Genomic DNA, 16,830 nt, shown 5'->3' on the forward strand with positions numbered 1-16,830 from the left:
AAAAGCACTTGACTAACAATAAATGAGGCCCTGCTGTAAAAACAAGGTTCTAGGTTCAGGTAATATTCAGAGCGTCACGTACAGATCCAGGTTCAGCTCCAACATCCTCCATAAAGACACGACCAAAGAGCTCCAGAGACAGACGCCAGCGGCCAAGCAGCATGTCGTGGGAGATCATCATTCCCATGAAACTACAGTGAGGTCTGGACAAGGAGACACAAAACAAGATGGTTATTGAAACTCATATGCATTAAATAAATCAGTAAGGGCAATTCTTGAGTCACACAATTTTAAATTAATCAATTTGGGAAACTGCTCTTGTCGGTGACTTTGAACAGGTGACTCATGTATTGGTAGGCATAACGATCCTCATCCAAAGTTTCAACAGTTTTTTAAAGCATAGCACTTAATTTGTCAGGAACACTATTTTGGCCTCTACCATCACCCAGTTATGACACACAGAGCCAGGCAAAACATGGTCTTCCCGAGAACTCAAGTATATTCAGCACACACACTGAACTAAACTCAAATACAGTTTGATGAAGCCCCCATAAAAACAAAGACCTGCATACGGTACCTGAACGAGGGGAGAGGAGGCCCATCGCTCTCAGTGAGGCCAATCTCAGCCAGAAGGCTGCTCTTCAGCTGAGCAGCCAGGTCGTGGGGTGAAGGGCCTTGTTTGGAAGCTTCCATCTCCTGATCTGCAAGAGACTGGTTCCTGGTGCTCCCCTGGCAGGTGTCCATACTCATCACATTTTTCAGGTTGGCTGAGTAAGACATCTTGGTGGGCAGGATCTGATATGACAGGGTTCAGGTGTTATTTAGTGATCAAACATGTTCATCTGATGATGACTGTGTGGATAATGAAAGAATTCATCAAAATGAAATAAGACAGAAAAGTTTCAGTGTTCCAATATCCACAGGCCAATTTCAAAGGATGCTTAAATTCATGTGTTCACACCTCAGGGAATAGTGTGTGAAACAACAGATCTTGGATTCATTTTAAAAGTGTCTTTTTAAGCTTAATTCACCGAGAGATTTCATTTGTGATGTTTATTAGTGGATATTAGAACACGTCTTCTTGCTTGTCTGTCAGTTGAATAGGGGTGATATACCTGAGAGGGGGAGGGTAGAGAGGAGCCCATGTTTACCTCCAGGCAGGTCCTGTCCATACTCGCTTCAGCCAGGCCTTTGGTTGCCATGTAGGAGGAGGAGTACAGACCCTGAGAGGGACGACCAAACAGATCCTCCTTCCTGGCATTGGGCTGTGAGAGGACATGAAGAGTTAGGTCGAGGCTGTCACAGCAAACATGAGCAGCTGTCAGTGAAAAGCCTTTCAATGGAAAGTCAATCTTCAGGAGTTTCTGGTGCAGACATATTGCACCTACAAGCCAGAGCTGCTTTTGGCATTAACCATAACAGCTTGTATTGCCTTCAGGTCCATTTATGTTTACAACCTAATATAACCCCTTACATGTGTTCAGGACACAAGCCTTTTTGCATATGTACGGTATGCAGGATTTAGAAGACAGTTTCCTGTTTCATGGAAAAACGTGTAATACAGGAGAGGCCAAAGATAGACTCTCTGAGCTCTATAGAGTACATATTGAGCTTTGGGAATCATCTAAAAATGGATTTCACAGCAAACAATGTGCCAACATTTCAACAACTTTCCATAAATAACACCCTGGAGTTTCAAGGAAGTTTGGGGAAAAGTAATTGACCAATTTTAATGGATAAGGCCAGATTCTTTAGCACATGATCTATCACCACCATTGCCAAGTTTTTTGGCAGTAGCTTCAGTCTTCATACTATTGCTAAGCACCACTCAAGTGGCAGTTTGTTGCAGAAGCCCTGTCTTCATGGTTCTTTTTTCTTCTTTTTTGGTTATCCTGGTGTCTGGAGCCTGTCATTACTTTTAGGCCAAATTTTTTGGCGTTGTCCCAAAACTTGTTGCATTTGCAGTGGTGTTTTTACATTTGTGTTTACATTGTGTTCCTGAGTGATCCAACATGTAACCATGTTTGCACTCTTTATACACAAAATCAAGTGTTTGTAGCCTGTAGCATGTCGATGCTAACCGGTGCTAGGTCAAATGTTCCTGTAAACTGAGAAGGGGAGTAGCATCATGATATTCACAGAATAACACTGGACGTGAACACCACAATTGTTTTACTTTCTGCGAACGCACAGGATACAGGAAAGAGACTGGACAGACTGATGGAGAAGTCCAGCTCAGTCCAGGACCCTGTAGAGGTGGAGGCTGACTAGAGAATGATGGATGAGCTGTCATCTCTGGTAGACATTTTGTTTATCATATTATTCTGTTTATATATTCTCAAATTTTTGCACTATACAGTTTCTTGTATTGCTGCTGTGATTCTGAATTTCAGTTCGAGATCAATGAAGTACACTGTATTCCATAACCAAGTTTTACAGTATTAATTTCAGTGGTCATTATTTCTAAAGAATGAACTGACATAATGAAATAATCACTGAACTTTTGAGTAGTGTCTGAATAAAGTGTTTGTTTTTCTTGTGGTCACTGTGTTTGCATTAAACCACGGGACCATTCTGACCTGCAGGAGATGGGGCTGGTCTGCCAGTGGAATAGCTTCAGCCAGGGGAACATCAAAGGGGTTGGGAGGTATACAACCCAGGAAAGTCATGGAGTCCGAACGACGGAAGAAGGGGTGGTTCTGGCCCGTTTCAGCTGGAACTGGGTCATCATCCTTGTCTTGCAGGGTGGAACCTGAGGGGAGGCAGGAATAAATGAAAAGGTCAGTTTTATCATTTGGGTGATGATTATACATCTTTTATGAAATGAGATCAATGATCTCACTTACTTTGGTTGGTGTCCTCGTCGTTCTCATGCTCAGAATCTTCATTGTCCAAACCCAGCTCTAAAATCTCACGGTTCCTACAAAAAAGTTCAAATGTCTGTAAGGAACTTTGATTTGGTCGCTCTTTTTAACACAGACACTGCAGCCTTGGTAGCAAAGACTGTGATCCAGAAAATATGAACATTTGCCTCAGGAGTAAGAGAAGCGGCTTCTTCAGTGACTGAATTAAAAACTGAGGCTCGTAGTACGTAGCCTTATAAAATGAATTGATCCTAATTAAGACTCAGATTAGTGGGAACACATAACCACATGTAAATGTGCATGAGGCTCCAATATTTTTTTTAAGAAACAGTTAAATAAAACATTTCATTGCAAGTCACAGGTGGGAAAAGAATGTACATCTACAATGATAAAATCATGTTAAGAACTGGATGCTATTTCAGAGGCTATCATGTGTAATTCTATTCAGCAAATACTTAAATTTAGTGACCCAAAACTATACTTTTTGAAATATTAGGTTATTGTAAAATGAAAAGTCTTTTGTGTTATGTTGTCTCGAGTGAAAAAAGATGCCTAACATTTCTCATGTATGTAATGTGAAGCCAGAGACAGTCTGCTTCTCTGCGTTACCTTTTTCTGTCCATTTGTGGGTTGTCCAAATTTGTCTGCTGGTTCATGGCCTTAATCCAGTAAATTAGAGCTTGGAAAACGTATGCTACATGTTTAAGCGAGCACACGTCCAGCACAGGAAGCACATCCGAGTGCTCATCATTGTGGGAGCGCATCAATGACAAGGCATAGTTCAGAAAGTCTCCCCGTGCAGACATCATGCCATGGCGAGCTGTCAGTAGAGTAGCTGCTCTCCTGAAACAAATACAAACTCAAACTCAGCTAATGTAGTATTTCAAAACACGACATTTCAAAGTAAGGTGTGCAAAAACACATGTTGAACATTTGCTTGTTTAACTTAGAGAAAGACTGTCAATATGGCTGATTTTGCCTGTTTGTTGTAATATTTGATGATGTTCCAAGAAGGTGCACCACAAGAGGTAGAAAACAGAGGTTTGTATCTCATTAGACAAATAAATGTAAATAAGATGAGGGACTAAGCTGCTTTCATCACTAATGGATTCATTTTTACCTGCGACCTTCCAGAGTTCGAAGGCTGGCCTCCTCTCGAGCAGTCACACGCTCCCTGCGCGCAGAGTGCTGGGACGCATGGAGTGGGTGACTGGGGTGACCTGGATCTCCAGCAGAGGACAGAGCTGAGCCATATCTTAACTGGGCTTCTGTAGAATCCATGATGGACACCATCCAGTTCCATGTGGGGATCAGTTTTTCTTCAACAAAGTTCTGGTTCAACAAATGAAAAAGGTTTCAAACATTTTGCAGCTGTTTTCCTTAAGTCAATATTTCAATACATCAATCAGAGGAGGGTTTGGTTTTGCACAAGCTGCAAGAAGTGGAAGAAATTATTCCCCTGATAAATGACCTCTACACAGATCCCAAAATTCTCACTGAAATTCTTAAAAAGGGGGGACAGGTTTTATCAAAGAACTATTTCAAAAATTTAATAGTAGGCATGATAATAAATTCACTCTTGGTGCCACTTTTATTGGCATTCAACAAAGACAGCAGAATGTCGTACCTGTAGGTTAACAGCATCTTGGTAGGTGAGTTTAACAGCAGCAGGGTACTGGGAGTAGACCAGGTGGTTGTACTTGGGGATCAGGCTCATGAGGTCTGAGATCTGCCTGATGACGATACTGTAGGCTCGTGCCAGGCTGCTGGCTGATGTCAAATAGCTGCTGGAGTTGTTCGCCTCCAGAGCTGCTGCTGCAGCAGCTGCACTGGAGCTGATGGCACTGGAGCGACGGAGGTTGGTGGGGTCAATGTATATCAGTCCTGTGGAGCTCGCTGTGGGGAAAAAACAAAATCGGCACATTTAAAATAATAGCAATATTTTTGAGGACAATTATTCCGACCCTCTAAAACATACTGTATTTTCTGGACTTTAAGTCACACTTTTCTTCAGAGTTTGGCTAATTCTGTGACTACAGTCAGGTGCAACATATATATCAAAATATATATAATTTAACATGTTTTAGAAAGTTGGTTCATACTGACTGACAAAAACTAAGGAATAAACATTACCATCAACCAGAGTATGTGAGCGGAGTGGAGCTCCTCACTCCCAAAGGTGTCCGCTCCACTCCATGCTCACTCCAAAGGTTTCTAAATCTTGGGGTTGTGACATTATTTTACCCGACTCTCTGGGGCCGTTAATATGACAACAGTTTTAGGATGAATTGCAAAAGTATTGTTGCATTACAGCTGCTCAGCTATACTGAAACAGCATTTAAGTCGACCTAAACACAAGCTTTTAAAAAATGGCCTTCAGAGTGGATTTTTCCTGAAAGGTTACCACCACTGTTACTGCATGAACAGCAAGCAGGGCGTTTTCAGTGGAAATGCCGATGTCACGCCCTGCTTTGCGCATACAACAGTACGACAGCACTGTTGTTACAATCGTCATAGACTATCATGTTGTGCTTTTGTTACTCAATCTACTGAATCTGCTGATTACCTTTTAACAAAATGAGCATCTGTTGCTCCACTTCTGCTCTTAGCATTCACCGATACACCAGATATTCAGCCCAACTCTACTTCAGTGGAGATCTACCAAAAGCTGCTTCTGGACAAGACAGTTATAGCGCCAACTACAGGCCTGGCATGGTTTTCAGTCACTCAGCGTTTCCATGTAAAGATTCTTTTTCTTTGCTTTTTTTGCGTTTTGAGATGAAACATTGTGTAACATGGCCTATGTTCATTATATGGAGTGTATGCACATAAGTTTGTGTGTCGGTGTATGCACCGGGGCAAAACTTTGCCATGCACGATACAGAGTGCAGGAGAAAGCGCCAACATGCAAACAACTTCAGAACCAGAGAGGACACTTGTGCTTCCCTCTCATATGGCGCACTCACATAGGCATGACATGAACATATAAACCCAGCCAACAGGCTTATGGATAAATATACTTCTCAAGAGACCCTCCAAAAACCTGTAGTTGAGGCTTTCAGGGGGTATAAAGTGTCAGTTAAGGGGTCTCAGACCCCACTAGACCCCCTGTAACTGGCTCACTTGGGCTTCCTTCAGACTTGTGATGTGAGCGCTAACGGAGAGAAACTTCCTTTTTATAGTTAATGTGTTACGTTAACTTATCGGACACCTACTCAGCCTGTTGTTCTGTGTGCTGTTGCCTTTTTAGATTTATTGCCTGTTCTTTGTCTTGGAAAAAAATTCTAAATTAACGCGACTTACATATATTTTTTCCTCTTCATGAAGCATTTTTTGGCTGATGCAACTTCTACTCCCGAGTGACTTGTAGTCCAGAAAATATGGCACATTACACAGAACGATTCCCTAAACAGAAAGAAAAGCACTGACCAGCTGGTGTGGAGGAGCTGGAGGGAGCGTTTCCAGCTGCCCTCTGGCTGGGTGTGTTTCTCACAGCCCACTGCATGGAGCGAGGAGCCTGGGCTGCACTGTTGCTATGTGAAGTGCTCGTTGTCCTTTCCAGGGGCTCGTCCAACAGAAACGTTTCCTGGTCAACATCGTCGCTCTGACTGCTGCTGCTGTCAGAGTCACTGGAGTCGTTGGACTGGGAGTCGTCCTCTGAAAAGAAGGCAGGGACACTGCTGGCACCTTCACAGGGGGAGGAGCAGAACACAAGAGAGAAAAAAGACAGTGTTTAATGGTTTGGATTATCAGCTGACCTCCCTGCTGGTTTCTTCATCAGATTTATCCCATCAGCAGTGCTGGTTAGTAAATCACACCACTACAACACCCTAAAACACTAGTCCCAAGGTGAAACACAGAAAAACAGCTGTTCAGAAAAATCAGCTAAATGTCAAGTGGTGACACTTAAAAGATTACAAGAAAATTCTCAAGGGAGAAAACAGAGCGACACTTCAGTTTACAGAAGAGTTTTAAACGTCTCATGTTTATCAACAGTAAAAAAAAAAAGTCACAGAGAAGGAAAACAAGCACACCACGTGGAAAGCAGTCAGTTGATTAGTATGTTAATGTGGTGAAAAATCAACAGAGCTACACGTGATGAAGACAGCATGTTAAAATGGCACACGCAATAACAGTCAAATGTGAGAAAAGGACAAACTAAACTAACTTTCAGCAGGACACTGTATGCACTTTGCAATTCACTCTTGCCCTGATATCTGTGTATGCATTAAAGTAAAGAGGTGCTCATACCAAAAATAGGAAAAGCCAAGGACACCCTACTGCCTGCAAATGAAATACATGGGGTGTTCAGCCAGGGAGGAGTTTGCTGGTACCATATCTCTCCAAACAGAATTCCCCAACAACCCAGAAGCTGATTGTAATGCAGTAACTTGTGAGGGCAGAGTTATTCTATTTGATTGAAGAAGACTTTAGTGCAGCAAGAAGAAAAGCAGTCTCTATTCAGTGAGAACTCGAAGCCTGACAAATACTTCACATTTATTCACTGTGGCCAGGAAAAGGAAAAGCCAGCCCCAAATAAATAAATAAAAACTCAGTCTGACTCTTTGGAACAGCTGCTGACCAACCTGCTTCAGAGCCAGCCGTAGCTGCTGTGACCACGCTCCTGCGGCCGCTGGCGTTATCCTGATTGCTGTGGTTACTTTCGCTGTCGCTCTCGGTTTCAGCTGCGGCCAGCAGATCCAGCTCCATGTCGCTCCCTTGAAGCAGAAATGAGGGAAACAAATACATTAATGCTAGTCTGGATTTCAAAATCAAGAAACTGCTCAAAAACATTTAAATGATCTGGTTCTGTTTCGCTAAACTGCAGATGACTGTAAAATAAACCATAAAACTGAAATAAAAACAGATGCATAAATACAGTAAGAATTCAACTACCTCAACAAAACTTATATTTTCAGGGGATTTCTCCAATTTAACAAAACTACTCATTATTTTGACTACAGTAGTCTCACAATGATTCAACCCCCTTCTTGAAGAGCATCCCTAGTCCTCACTAGAAACCATTTTACTGATATGACCTGCTGTAGATATGATACATAGACACTAGCTCCTGGCAGTGTTCTCAAAAATTAGAGGGGACATTTACAGAACAACAGTTTTAGGATGAATTGCAAAGTTTTGCGTTTTGGCCTTTTCCATTTACATGGAAACAGCGTTTGAGATCGACCTCCGGCGTGGAACTTTTCTGAAACGCCACAGCCACCACTAATGTGTAAGCAGGAAGGCAGAGTTTTTCAGTTGGAAATGCTAATGCCTCTCTCCGATGTGCACATTATTTTTTCAATGTGGCAACTTCAATTGCCAAGTGTGAACCAGACAACAGAGACAGTAACAATGGCAGACTAAAGTGTGCTTGTGCTGCTAAGTCTGCTGACTCCTTACAACAACACGTGCATCTGTTGCTCCACTTCTTTCAATCAGCAAAGACACATTCCTCAGAGGATCAGCCTACCTCTAATGCGGAAGACTCTACAGTTAGAGCACCAACTACAGGCCTGGCATGCTTACTACAGCGTTTTCAATCCCTTTGTTTCACTGCAGTTTTTGCGTTTTCGGGTGAAACACTGTTGGATAAATGGGGCCTGAGTCCAGTCCTCACGAACAAGGACCAATGGGGTTCAAAGTCAGGTGACTGATATCTAGAGATGGGGTACCAAATTTGGTACTTTTATAGGTACTGACCGAATTCTGTCAAAAGTACTGGGTACTGATTCACGAAAAATTAAATGGTACCATGTTTAGGTACCTTAACACATTCTTGTGACAGTGACAAAGTGGAGGAGTAGGTGATTTTTCCATGCTGGACACGAACACAGCATTATAAGGGTATATATTGATGAATAAATATGTTCAACTGAAAAATTGATATTTTTTACCGCATAAAAACAAAAAAAGTACCCAAAAATTGGTACCGTTGAGTACCGAAACCCTATGCCAGATACTGGGCATTGGTACTGTATCGTTTCAAATGTGAAAGGTACCCATCCCTACTAATGTCCACTCTACAACAGTCCAGTCCTTCTTTTGAAAGCAAGCCTTGGTGGACTTCTGGGGTCTTCTTGGGGTTGTTGTCCTGTTGGAAGGCTCAAGCTTCAGTTTCTCACAGACAGCATGACATTTTCTCCAAAGATTTCCTGATGACTGAATCCATCTTGCAAGTTTCCAGTGCCAGAAGAAGTGAAGCAGCCCCAGAGCCTCATGAGGCACCACCATGCTTATCTGTCAGTAGGGTGTTCTTTCTTTCTTTCCAACACATGCTCTGTTCTTCCTCCTACAGACCCATTGCTGATCCAGAGGCCCAAAAATCTCCACTTAGATTTCATCACTCCACAGAACAGAATCTAAAAACATCTTCGAATTTATCTTGTTTCAGAGCAGACTGGAGCTGACCATTTTGTGTTTGTAGGTCAGTAATGGTGTTCCACCATGGAGACTAAGTCACATTAATAACATACAGTCAAACATCACCATCATCAAACCACTTTTTTGATGTGTTTTTCTCACGCACACTTGATGTAACTATTGAAGCCCTTGATTAGCTCCATCAGGTGTCACACTTGATTTGCAAATGTGTCCTTTGACAAGCAATTATTGAATGTACTTGAGCCATTAAAAGTGAAAATTTGAGTTGAAATTTGAGAAACCACTTACAGATGTGAGCTAGGCCAAGCTACTTAAACCGTTCCAGTTTGATTTGTTTATGATGAACAGCTTTACATTTATAGATTTACTGATAAACCAAATTTACAATGGGGGCTGAGTTATTTTGAAAGAAACTGATGGATAAACCTCAACTTTTCTTGTATTTCACAGTATTTAAGGTATGACTCACCATCCTCATCATGCTCATCATGTTGCCCTTCAGCATCTGCATTTTCCTCTCCCTGCTCTTCTTGGTCATCATGATGGTCTTCTTCTCCTGCAACTCCCTCAACAACCTCAACCTGTAAGAAAAGACAAGAGAAAAAAGTTAAAAGCAGGACAACTTGTGGCTGTGTTTGGCTCCAGAGATGTAACAGAAATTAAACATATTGTGCTACAAGCTCGTATATGTATTTCAGGACCTCTGTAGCACCAGTGCAACAGCAAAAAAAAAAAACCAAAAGTGGATCATCACGAATAATGTCAGCACAACCCACCTCTTCTACATCAGCGGATACAATGTCATCCTGCTCCTCATCTCGTCCTCTGACAGGCTGAGACTGGCTGCTGTGTCGGGGCTGTGGGTTTCTGATGATATAAGAAGCAGCTGTCTGGCTGGAGCTGGAAAAATGAAGCAAATGAAGTCAGAGGGTCCCATTTAAAGGTAACAATTACTGAAACCTAACTCCAACTCCTAACCCCAACCAAGGGCAGTAAAGTTAATAATCTATTTTCTAGATATCACTAAATTAGAAACTTCTGCCCTCTAACTCTGAAGAGTAAGGAATTCATTTCACAGAATTAGCTCTCTGAAGCTGTCTCCTCCCTGCAAGTCGTGAATTTATTTTAGCAACAAAGCTAAAAAATCGAGCTCAGATGGTACATTTATTTACAGTTATTTGGAAATTCGCAAAAACCAACTGACCTGCTGGACTGGTCGGGCGAAGGTCTGGGAGGAAGTGGTTCAACAGAGAAGAGCTCTTCGCTCCCCTGTACAGCATCAATGCTGGTACTGGCCAAGGTGAAAGGAGCAGTGGGTCTTGCAATACCCATCCGAACTGGGACAATCAGTGACTCTGCAACATTACACAGCTCCTCCACAGCATAAGGCAACAGAGCTTGGAAAACTCGACGACATTTCCCAATGGGCTGGGGGATGAAATTGCTGTTGAGAGGGATTGAAAAAGACAGAAACACTGTTAAGATAAAAGTATACAAGTCTGTTTAAAATGACACATGACTTGTTATTAAGCTGGATCACTGATCACCGACTCAAACGTCACAGAAAAAAAAGAAACCCCAAATTGCTGACTTCTTACTTTTTTTTCTTGGAGGAAGCCATTTCAACGCTGAGTATGACAAAAACTCTGGCTACTGAGCGCAGAAACCTCCTGGTCACACTGACTGCCTCTTCTTGTCGTCCAGGGATGTACTTGTTCTGCAGCTCCTTCACTAATGTGCCCAGCAAGGTGTCAATGAACTAACACAAGAAAAAACAAAATTTGAAAACTTAATCACTTTCAAAAGCAAGAAGGTGTCAGTAGTAGTAATTAATGCCATACAGTAAAGTTTTTGTTTGTGTAACTTTATTTTGATTCACTGTTAAAAGTGGCGACTATTAAGAAATATGTGTGCTCTCATATTTGTTGAGTCATAAAGAAGGAAGAGAATGAGCAGGACTTACAGTGATGTCAGGAGCACACTTAACAATGAGACAGTGGGTGAAACAGTCAAGGCGAATGCTGCCACTCTGTTGATTCAAGTAGACCTGCTCCTCAGGTAGGAGGTGAGCAATTCTGCTACTGGCACTGAGCCTGAGGAAAGGGGAAAAAGGACAATTTATTTTTGATGCACTATGAGGCTGTCACTAGCCACGTTTACATGGACCCAAATATTCAGCTTACATTAGGTTTATTTGCTCAAACAGAAAGAATTTAACCTTTACATACACCTCATTCCGGGAGAAAAGTGCCAATCCAAATGGACATTTGATCAGTTTCACAGGGGTGGAATATTCCTTTCCCCAAACTGACTGAGGTATCATGTATCCACTCAGATGGAAAGTTGTCAGGGTACGTTCTTTCAGCGCATGCTCAGATATGACGTAAGACGCAACTAGAGACCTTCCTCAACTTTGAAAATGGCGGCGAGCCATCAGCACTGGAGGAAAGTTTGTTTTTGGTCCAAACTTTGAAGAACTGAACATAATTTCAAGACTGGACGGACGACAAACTCGCGAGAAAAAACTGTTGTCCTCTATCTTTGATAAATCACATGATGTTTACGTTTTTCTGCGCATGCCCCATTGATTATTCTGTTTGATTACAGCAGCGCATGTAGACCAGAGATTGGAATATTTCTTTCCATGTATACTATTGTTTTGGGAAAAGTCATTCAGAAAGATTCCATTCGGAAAGACGAAAAACTCCTCATGTAACCGTGGCTACTGACAGTAAACTTCCAACATGACTCCTCTCACAACTCTGTGTGCAAAAGAAGCATGTTCTGTGTCTGATCACTCTAATCAAATAAATACAGGCAAACACAATGGCTAAAGAGCTGGTTATAACATTTGTACTTAGGCACAAAGAAACAAGGTGCTCAGTGGGATAAAATATTAATTGAACTGAAAATATGATTTATTTTAGACTCAATACACAAACTCAAATATTTGAGGTCATTTTCTTATTCATTTTTTTCATTTTGGCTAAATAAAACAAGGTATCTTGCAGAATTTAAATATTATATTTAAAGTTTGAGTATATTACTCTCCAAACAGATTCAATGGAGTGGACTGTGGCTGTGGACTGGGGATTTTACTTATACAGTCATGCAGATGCTGCTTTTAAAGTGTCTGCTTGGACGATTTAGTGGTTGCCAAGCAACAATACATTAAGTGCTGCAAAAGCATCCCCTATCAGATACCCTCCTCCTGGTGTGTGTGTGAGGAATAGGAGGATCCTCAGTCGGCGCAGGGAAAATTGTTTTTAGGTCATCCAGGGAGAGAGGACCCCTGTTTTCACAAATAAAGTGTGAAGAAGCCAGTGTGCTTCTGCAGCAGGAATGACTTTCCTGTGGTCAATGGACAATAAATTTCAATAGGAAATTAATTTTAGATGGATGCTTTTGTTTGTTTATTGTTTTTGTGTGACATCTTTGATTCTTGAGCAACATTAACTGTCTGAATTTCTGTAACTGAGGGAGACAGAAAAGGTTGCGTTTTGTGGCACACTTACAAGTCTTTGTTTTCCTGAGAACCGAACATGATCATGGACTTGAGGGCATTCCAATCCTGCAAGACTCTCTCCAGGGCCAACTGAGCAAAGCGCGGAGGTTCCAAGTCATGATCAGGCATATCAGATTCTGAAAAGAAGATCGGAGAATAATAAACAAGCTGCTTGGTGGTGTTTCAAAAAGCTTTGAGCCAGAGGAGGTAAAAATGAAGAGCACAAAAACAATCTTATAGGAACATGTGACTCAATCAGTGTGAATATGTAATGAATGATCACCTACCCTCTGCATTAGCAGCCTTGCGGTTTCGATCTTCTCTGATGCGCGGCGGTCTGTACTGACAGTGCTCAACACTCTGTCTGGCAACTGTCTGCACCAGGAACAGTAACACATGCTCCCCCCTTCAGGAGGAAACGAAACAGGTCAGATACACTTCCACTTTGAATAGCATGAAGAAACTTCAGTAAGAACAACAATTCAAGCCCTTGCATCAGGTGTATGGATTACAGTAAAGGTAGAGAAAAGACAGGTAATGAGGCTTCTACCTGCTGTTTGGCGTGGTGACCAGGTTGGTGGTTGTGAGTAACCTGTAGAGCAGATCCAAGCGAGCTGCCTTTTGGCCAGCGATCAGTGTTTTACACTTACACTTCTCCCAGCAGTCACAGTACGCTGTGGGGGAGGTCCTCTTCAGCCTGAGAGGCAGAAAAACAAACCACAATGATCATGATCACATTTTCTTATAACTCTGAAATGTCTTAGAAGCATTAAACCTTTGAAGGGTACAGAAAGCTCAGCATGTTTCCTTACTTGCAGTCATGCCCTTTGTGGCATACCCTTGCACATTCAGTACAACAGCAGAGGGACTCAAGCAGGCCACAGGTCCGACATTCAAAGATGTCCTAAACACAAAGTCAGGGTGAGAAAAAGACAGTGATTAGATTTCAGCTGAATTAACAACAAGAAAGTTCTTAAGATGTCTGCTTTATCATTTAAGGTGTTAAGTACTTGATTCATTCTGGTGTACAAAGCAACATTTCACTATGTTTATCTATACACATGTATAAGGACAACGCTGGATAAATGTAGAATCAGAAACTTGCATATATATGCATGCACCAAAAAGTCAAGGCTGTGTCCTCAAAATGTTTTAGAGCCCTCTGGTGAACGCCAAAGCCATTGGCAGGTGGCTGAATGAAGTCAATCCTGTGTTCGGCTCCTCTCTACTGGTTACATAAATAAAGCCAACACAATCTATTGACCCTGTTGTTGTTGCTTTGTCTGTTCCTTATTTTCAGAAATGTGTAAAATTCAGTCAAAAAAAAGTTAAAAAGCAGCATCTGACAGCAACAGTATTTCTGTTTTTTTGACAGGAAATGAAGTGAACACAGTCAGATGAATGAGATTTGAGATGCAGCACTGTTAAAGGATGAAAGAAATGGAAAATAAAACAACACGGGCTTCGTTAGTCACCTGGCAGAAACGCTCGATAAGATACTGATACATGCAGGGATGGTAACTTGTTTCCCAATTAGTAAAATGTGAGGTTGCCTCAAACAAAGAGGACTACAGAGTTTCAGTAGAAGCAGAATTGTATTATTAAATCAAATAATTGAATCAATATTTTGTGAAAAATGATTTCTTCTGCATGTGGCAATGTGAAAAGCAGGATAATGTGAAGACAAATCAAAAAGTGTTTTTTGCTTCGTCTAAGATGTATGTTTGGTGTCTATGCAGCAGATTTTCTCATTAACAGTAGCCACGTATACATGGACCCAAATATTCCGCTTGCATTCGGTTTATTTGCTCAAATGGAAATAATTTAACCTTTGTATACACCTCATTTTGAAAGAAAAGTGCAGTTAGCACTGGAGGAAAGTTTGCTTTTGATGCAAACTTTGAAAGAAATTAACATAATTTCAAGAGTGGCACGGACGAAAAACTCGCATGACGGAGTATAATACCGTGATAAAAAAAACCTGTCGTCCTCCGTCTTTGATACATCACGTGATGTTTACATTTCTCTGCGCATGCCCCATTGATTATTCTGTTTCATTATAGTGCCGCATGTAGACCAGAGATTGGAATATTTCTTTCCATGTATACTATTGTTTTTGGAAAAGTCATTTAGAAAGATTCCATTCAGAAAGTCTAAAACTCGTGTAACCGTGGCTAGTGTCTGCACTGCTTTTGACTTAGTTACTGGTTTTGTAAAGACGAGTCATTTTTGCATTGTCAGTCTGTTTCACTGATAAAGATCTTCAGCCACCATACAAATTAGCTCAATAATAAAAACACAAGGTTCCCTTTTGCTTAAAAAAATAGTCTTTCCAAGTCAAGACCTTTTCTCTGACAACAAAAAAAGGGGCAAAAATCACTGTTTTTGGGGCCATTTCGAGGGTTTATGAGACTCCATGCTCCATACTAGACTGTTTGCCTTACCCGTGTTCTCATTTTGGTGACTGCTGTTCATATTTTACTTTGCTTATTTAGTAAAGTATGAATTAGACATAAATCAGAAGGTCTGTACCTTCTTTGATGCAAGTCAAATACCTCCTTTATTTAACAGAAAGAGCTTGATAGTGATCTTTAACATTCTGTATAAGTTTTCTTGGTTCTTAGTGGTCTCAACAAGATGTTGTTGTTCAGGGCTGACCTGGTTGATGTGCTCTGCTCCGGTCCATGTGAAACTGCAGGTGTCGTTGCAGCAGAGAACATAGAGAGGGGAATCATCTGGGTTCGTCTCCAGGGGACAAATCATCTCCATGAACACAGAGTCAGAGTCCTCCTTGTCTGCAATGCTTTGATCACCCACTGCGTTCAAGACATCAGAGAAACAAACATTTAAATTAACTGTGTAAATGAAAAATTCAATTATAGAAATGCAGTTTATGATTTTTTTCACTCATTAGCTGGTAGCAGGTTTAAAAATAAGATCTCTGACTGTCCAAAATAGCACAAAGGCAGTAATTAATGAGCTTTAAGAAGTTTTGATTTCTCATCTGTGGTTTTCTAACGTCACACCAGTCATGACAGCATGGAGGACTCATTAACTCACTCTTAGCCATCTTCTGAGCAGCCTCCAGCACGGTGATGGCTGCAGGATACGCTCTTCCACTGACTGCCAGCATAAAGGGGGTCATTCCACGAGCATCCCTGTCAAACAATTACGTGCATCAAAAGTTAGACGTATAAACTGGTGTACAGCAGATTTTTAATGTAAAACAGCATGGGGGGGGCTTCAACAATCATACTTGGCAGAGAGCAACTCTCGTAGGTGTGGCCTCAGGACGACACTGTCACACATCAGCTTGAGGATAAGGTGGGCATTGGCTTTCCGGTCTTTAGATTCAACCACAGATGACTCAGTGGATGGCCCTGTGTACAAAATGATAATATATGTATTTTAGACTGAAGAACAGAACAACGAAGAAGCTGATGAAGCTGAGTACAACTGAGGTTACAGTGACAGAACTAGTCTCCACAGGTCTTGGCCCTGGTCCTATTTTAAGGCTGGTGCTCGTTCCAAGAACCAGCTTGTTTTTCCACAGGAAAGAGCCACAAAATTACGTCACTGAAGACATCTCTTTATGTCTCTGAATCCGATAACCTTTCTGTTTTTCAGATCACTTGCTCTGCACCGACACATGAACATGTCTTTGAACTGGTAACGTCAAAACATCCAGCTTTCTGTATTTTGACAGAATGAGACACTAACAGTCCCAACAACACACTACAACAGTCATGGGATTTAAAACATTGTATAAAGTTTGAATTGATTATTGGTTTTCTTTAAGAAGTTTTTGCCCCTTTCTTCTTTAATGTCTATAAGGGAGATGTGAAGACTTACCTGGGATGGTTGAGGTACTTGGTCCCTGGCTGGGCCCAGTCGAGGCAGTCGTGAGTGAACCCACAGCTGGTGCTAAAATAAAGTCAATGTCACCATCTGTTGAGAAAAAAACAAAATATTACATCACAACTCTGATGTGTCACAATGATTTTCGACAGAAAAGAAACATAAAGTTTCAGCTTTAAGGCAAACCACATAACATGACCTTCACTCCAGAAAGTCTGT

The 16,830-nt window shown here is 41.4% G+C and overlaps 1 protein-coding gene across 6 annotated transcripts in view; it reads right to left on the minus strand.

Annotated features, from left to right (window-relative positions):
- ubr5 (ubiquitin protein ligase E3 component n-recognin 5) overlaps positions 1–16,830 on the minus strand; it is a 49,596-nt gene that overhangs the window by 6,773 nt on the left and 25,993 nt on the right. For 3 of the 6 annotated variants that reach the window (XM_074682790.1, XM_074682788.1, XM_074682789.1), the window contains exons 24-46: positions 16,606–16,701; positions 16,010–16,133; positions 15,814–15,911; positions 15,412–15,569; positions 13,566–13,657; positions 13,304–13,450; positions 13,041–13,159; positions 12,764–12,890; positions 11,212–11,341; positions 10,847–11,007; positions 10,453–10,692; positions 10,025–10,148; positions 9,718–9,829; positions 7,451–7,582; positions 6,294–6,551; positions 4,492–4,760; positions 3,985–4,196; positions 3,474–3,707; positions 2,847–2,920; positions 2,580–2,752; positions 1,152–1,265; positions 578–795; positions 83–203 (exon numbers count right to left, since the gene is read on the minus strand). In XM_074682790.1, coding sequence (XP_074538891.1) covers positions 83–203; positions 578–795; positions 1,152–1,265; positions 2,580–2,752; positions 2,847–2,920; positions 3,474–3,707; positions 3,985–4,196; positions 4,492–4,760; positions 6,294–6,551; positions 7,451–7,582; positions 9,718–9,829; positions 10,025–10,148; positions 10,453–10,692; positions 10,847–11,007; positions 11,212–11,341; positions 12,764–12,890; positions 13,041–13,159; positions 13,304–13,450; positions 13,566–13,657; positions 15,412–15,569; positions 15,814–15,911; positions 16,010–16,133; positions 16,606–16,701 — 3,533 coding nt within the window. Of the gene's footprint in view, positions 1–82; positions 204–577; positions 796–1,115; positions 1,266–2,579; positions 2,753–2,846; positions 2,921–3,473; positions 3,708–3,984; positions 4,197–4,491; positions 4,761–6,293; positions 6,552–7,450; positions 7,583–9,717; positions 9,830–10,024; positions 10,149–10,452; positions 10,693–10,846; positions 11,008–11,211; positions 11,342–12,763; positions 12,891–13,040; positions 13,160–13,303; positions 13,451–13,565; positions 13,658–15,411; positions 15,570–15,813; positions 15,912–16,009; positions 16,134–16,605; positions 16,702–16,830 lie in introns of all 6 variants that reach the window. The other 3 variants (XM_074682787.1, XM_074682786.1, XM_074682785.1) reach the window with 1 other exon arrangement.

This window comes from Halichoeres trimaculatus, unplaced genomic scaffold (genome assembly GCF_033239565.1).
Source record: "Halichoeres trimaculatus isolate MK-OKI-2021-1 unplaced genomic scaffold, fHalTri1.1 fHalTri1_scaffold_12, whole genome shotgun sequence".
Taxonomy (NCBI): Eukaryota; Metazoa; Chordata; class Actinopteri; order Labriformes; family Labridae; genus Halichoeres; species Halichoeres trimaculatus.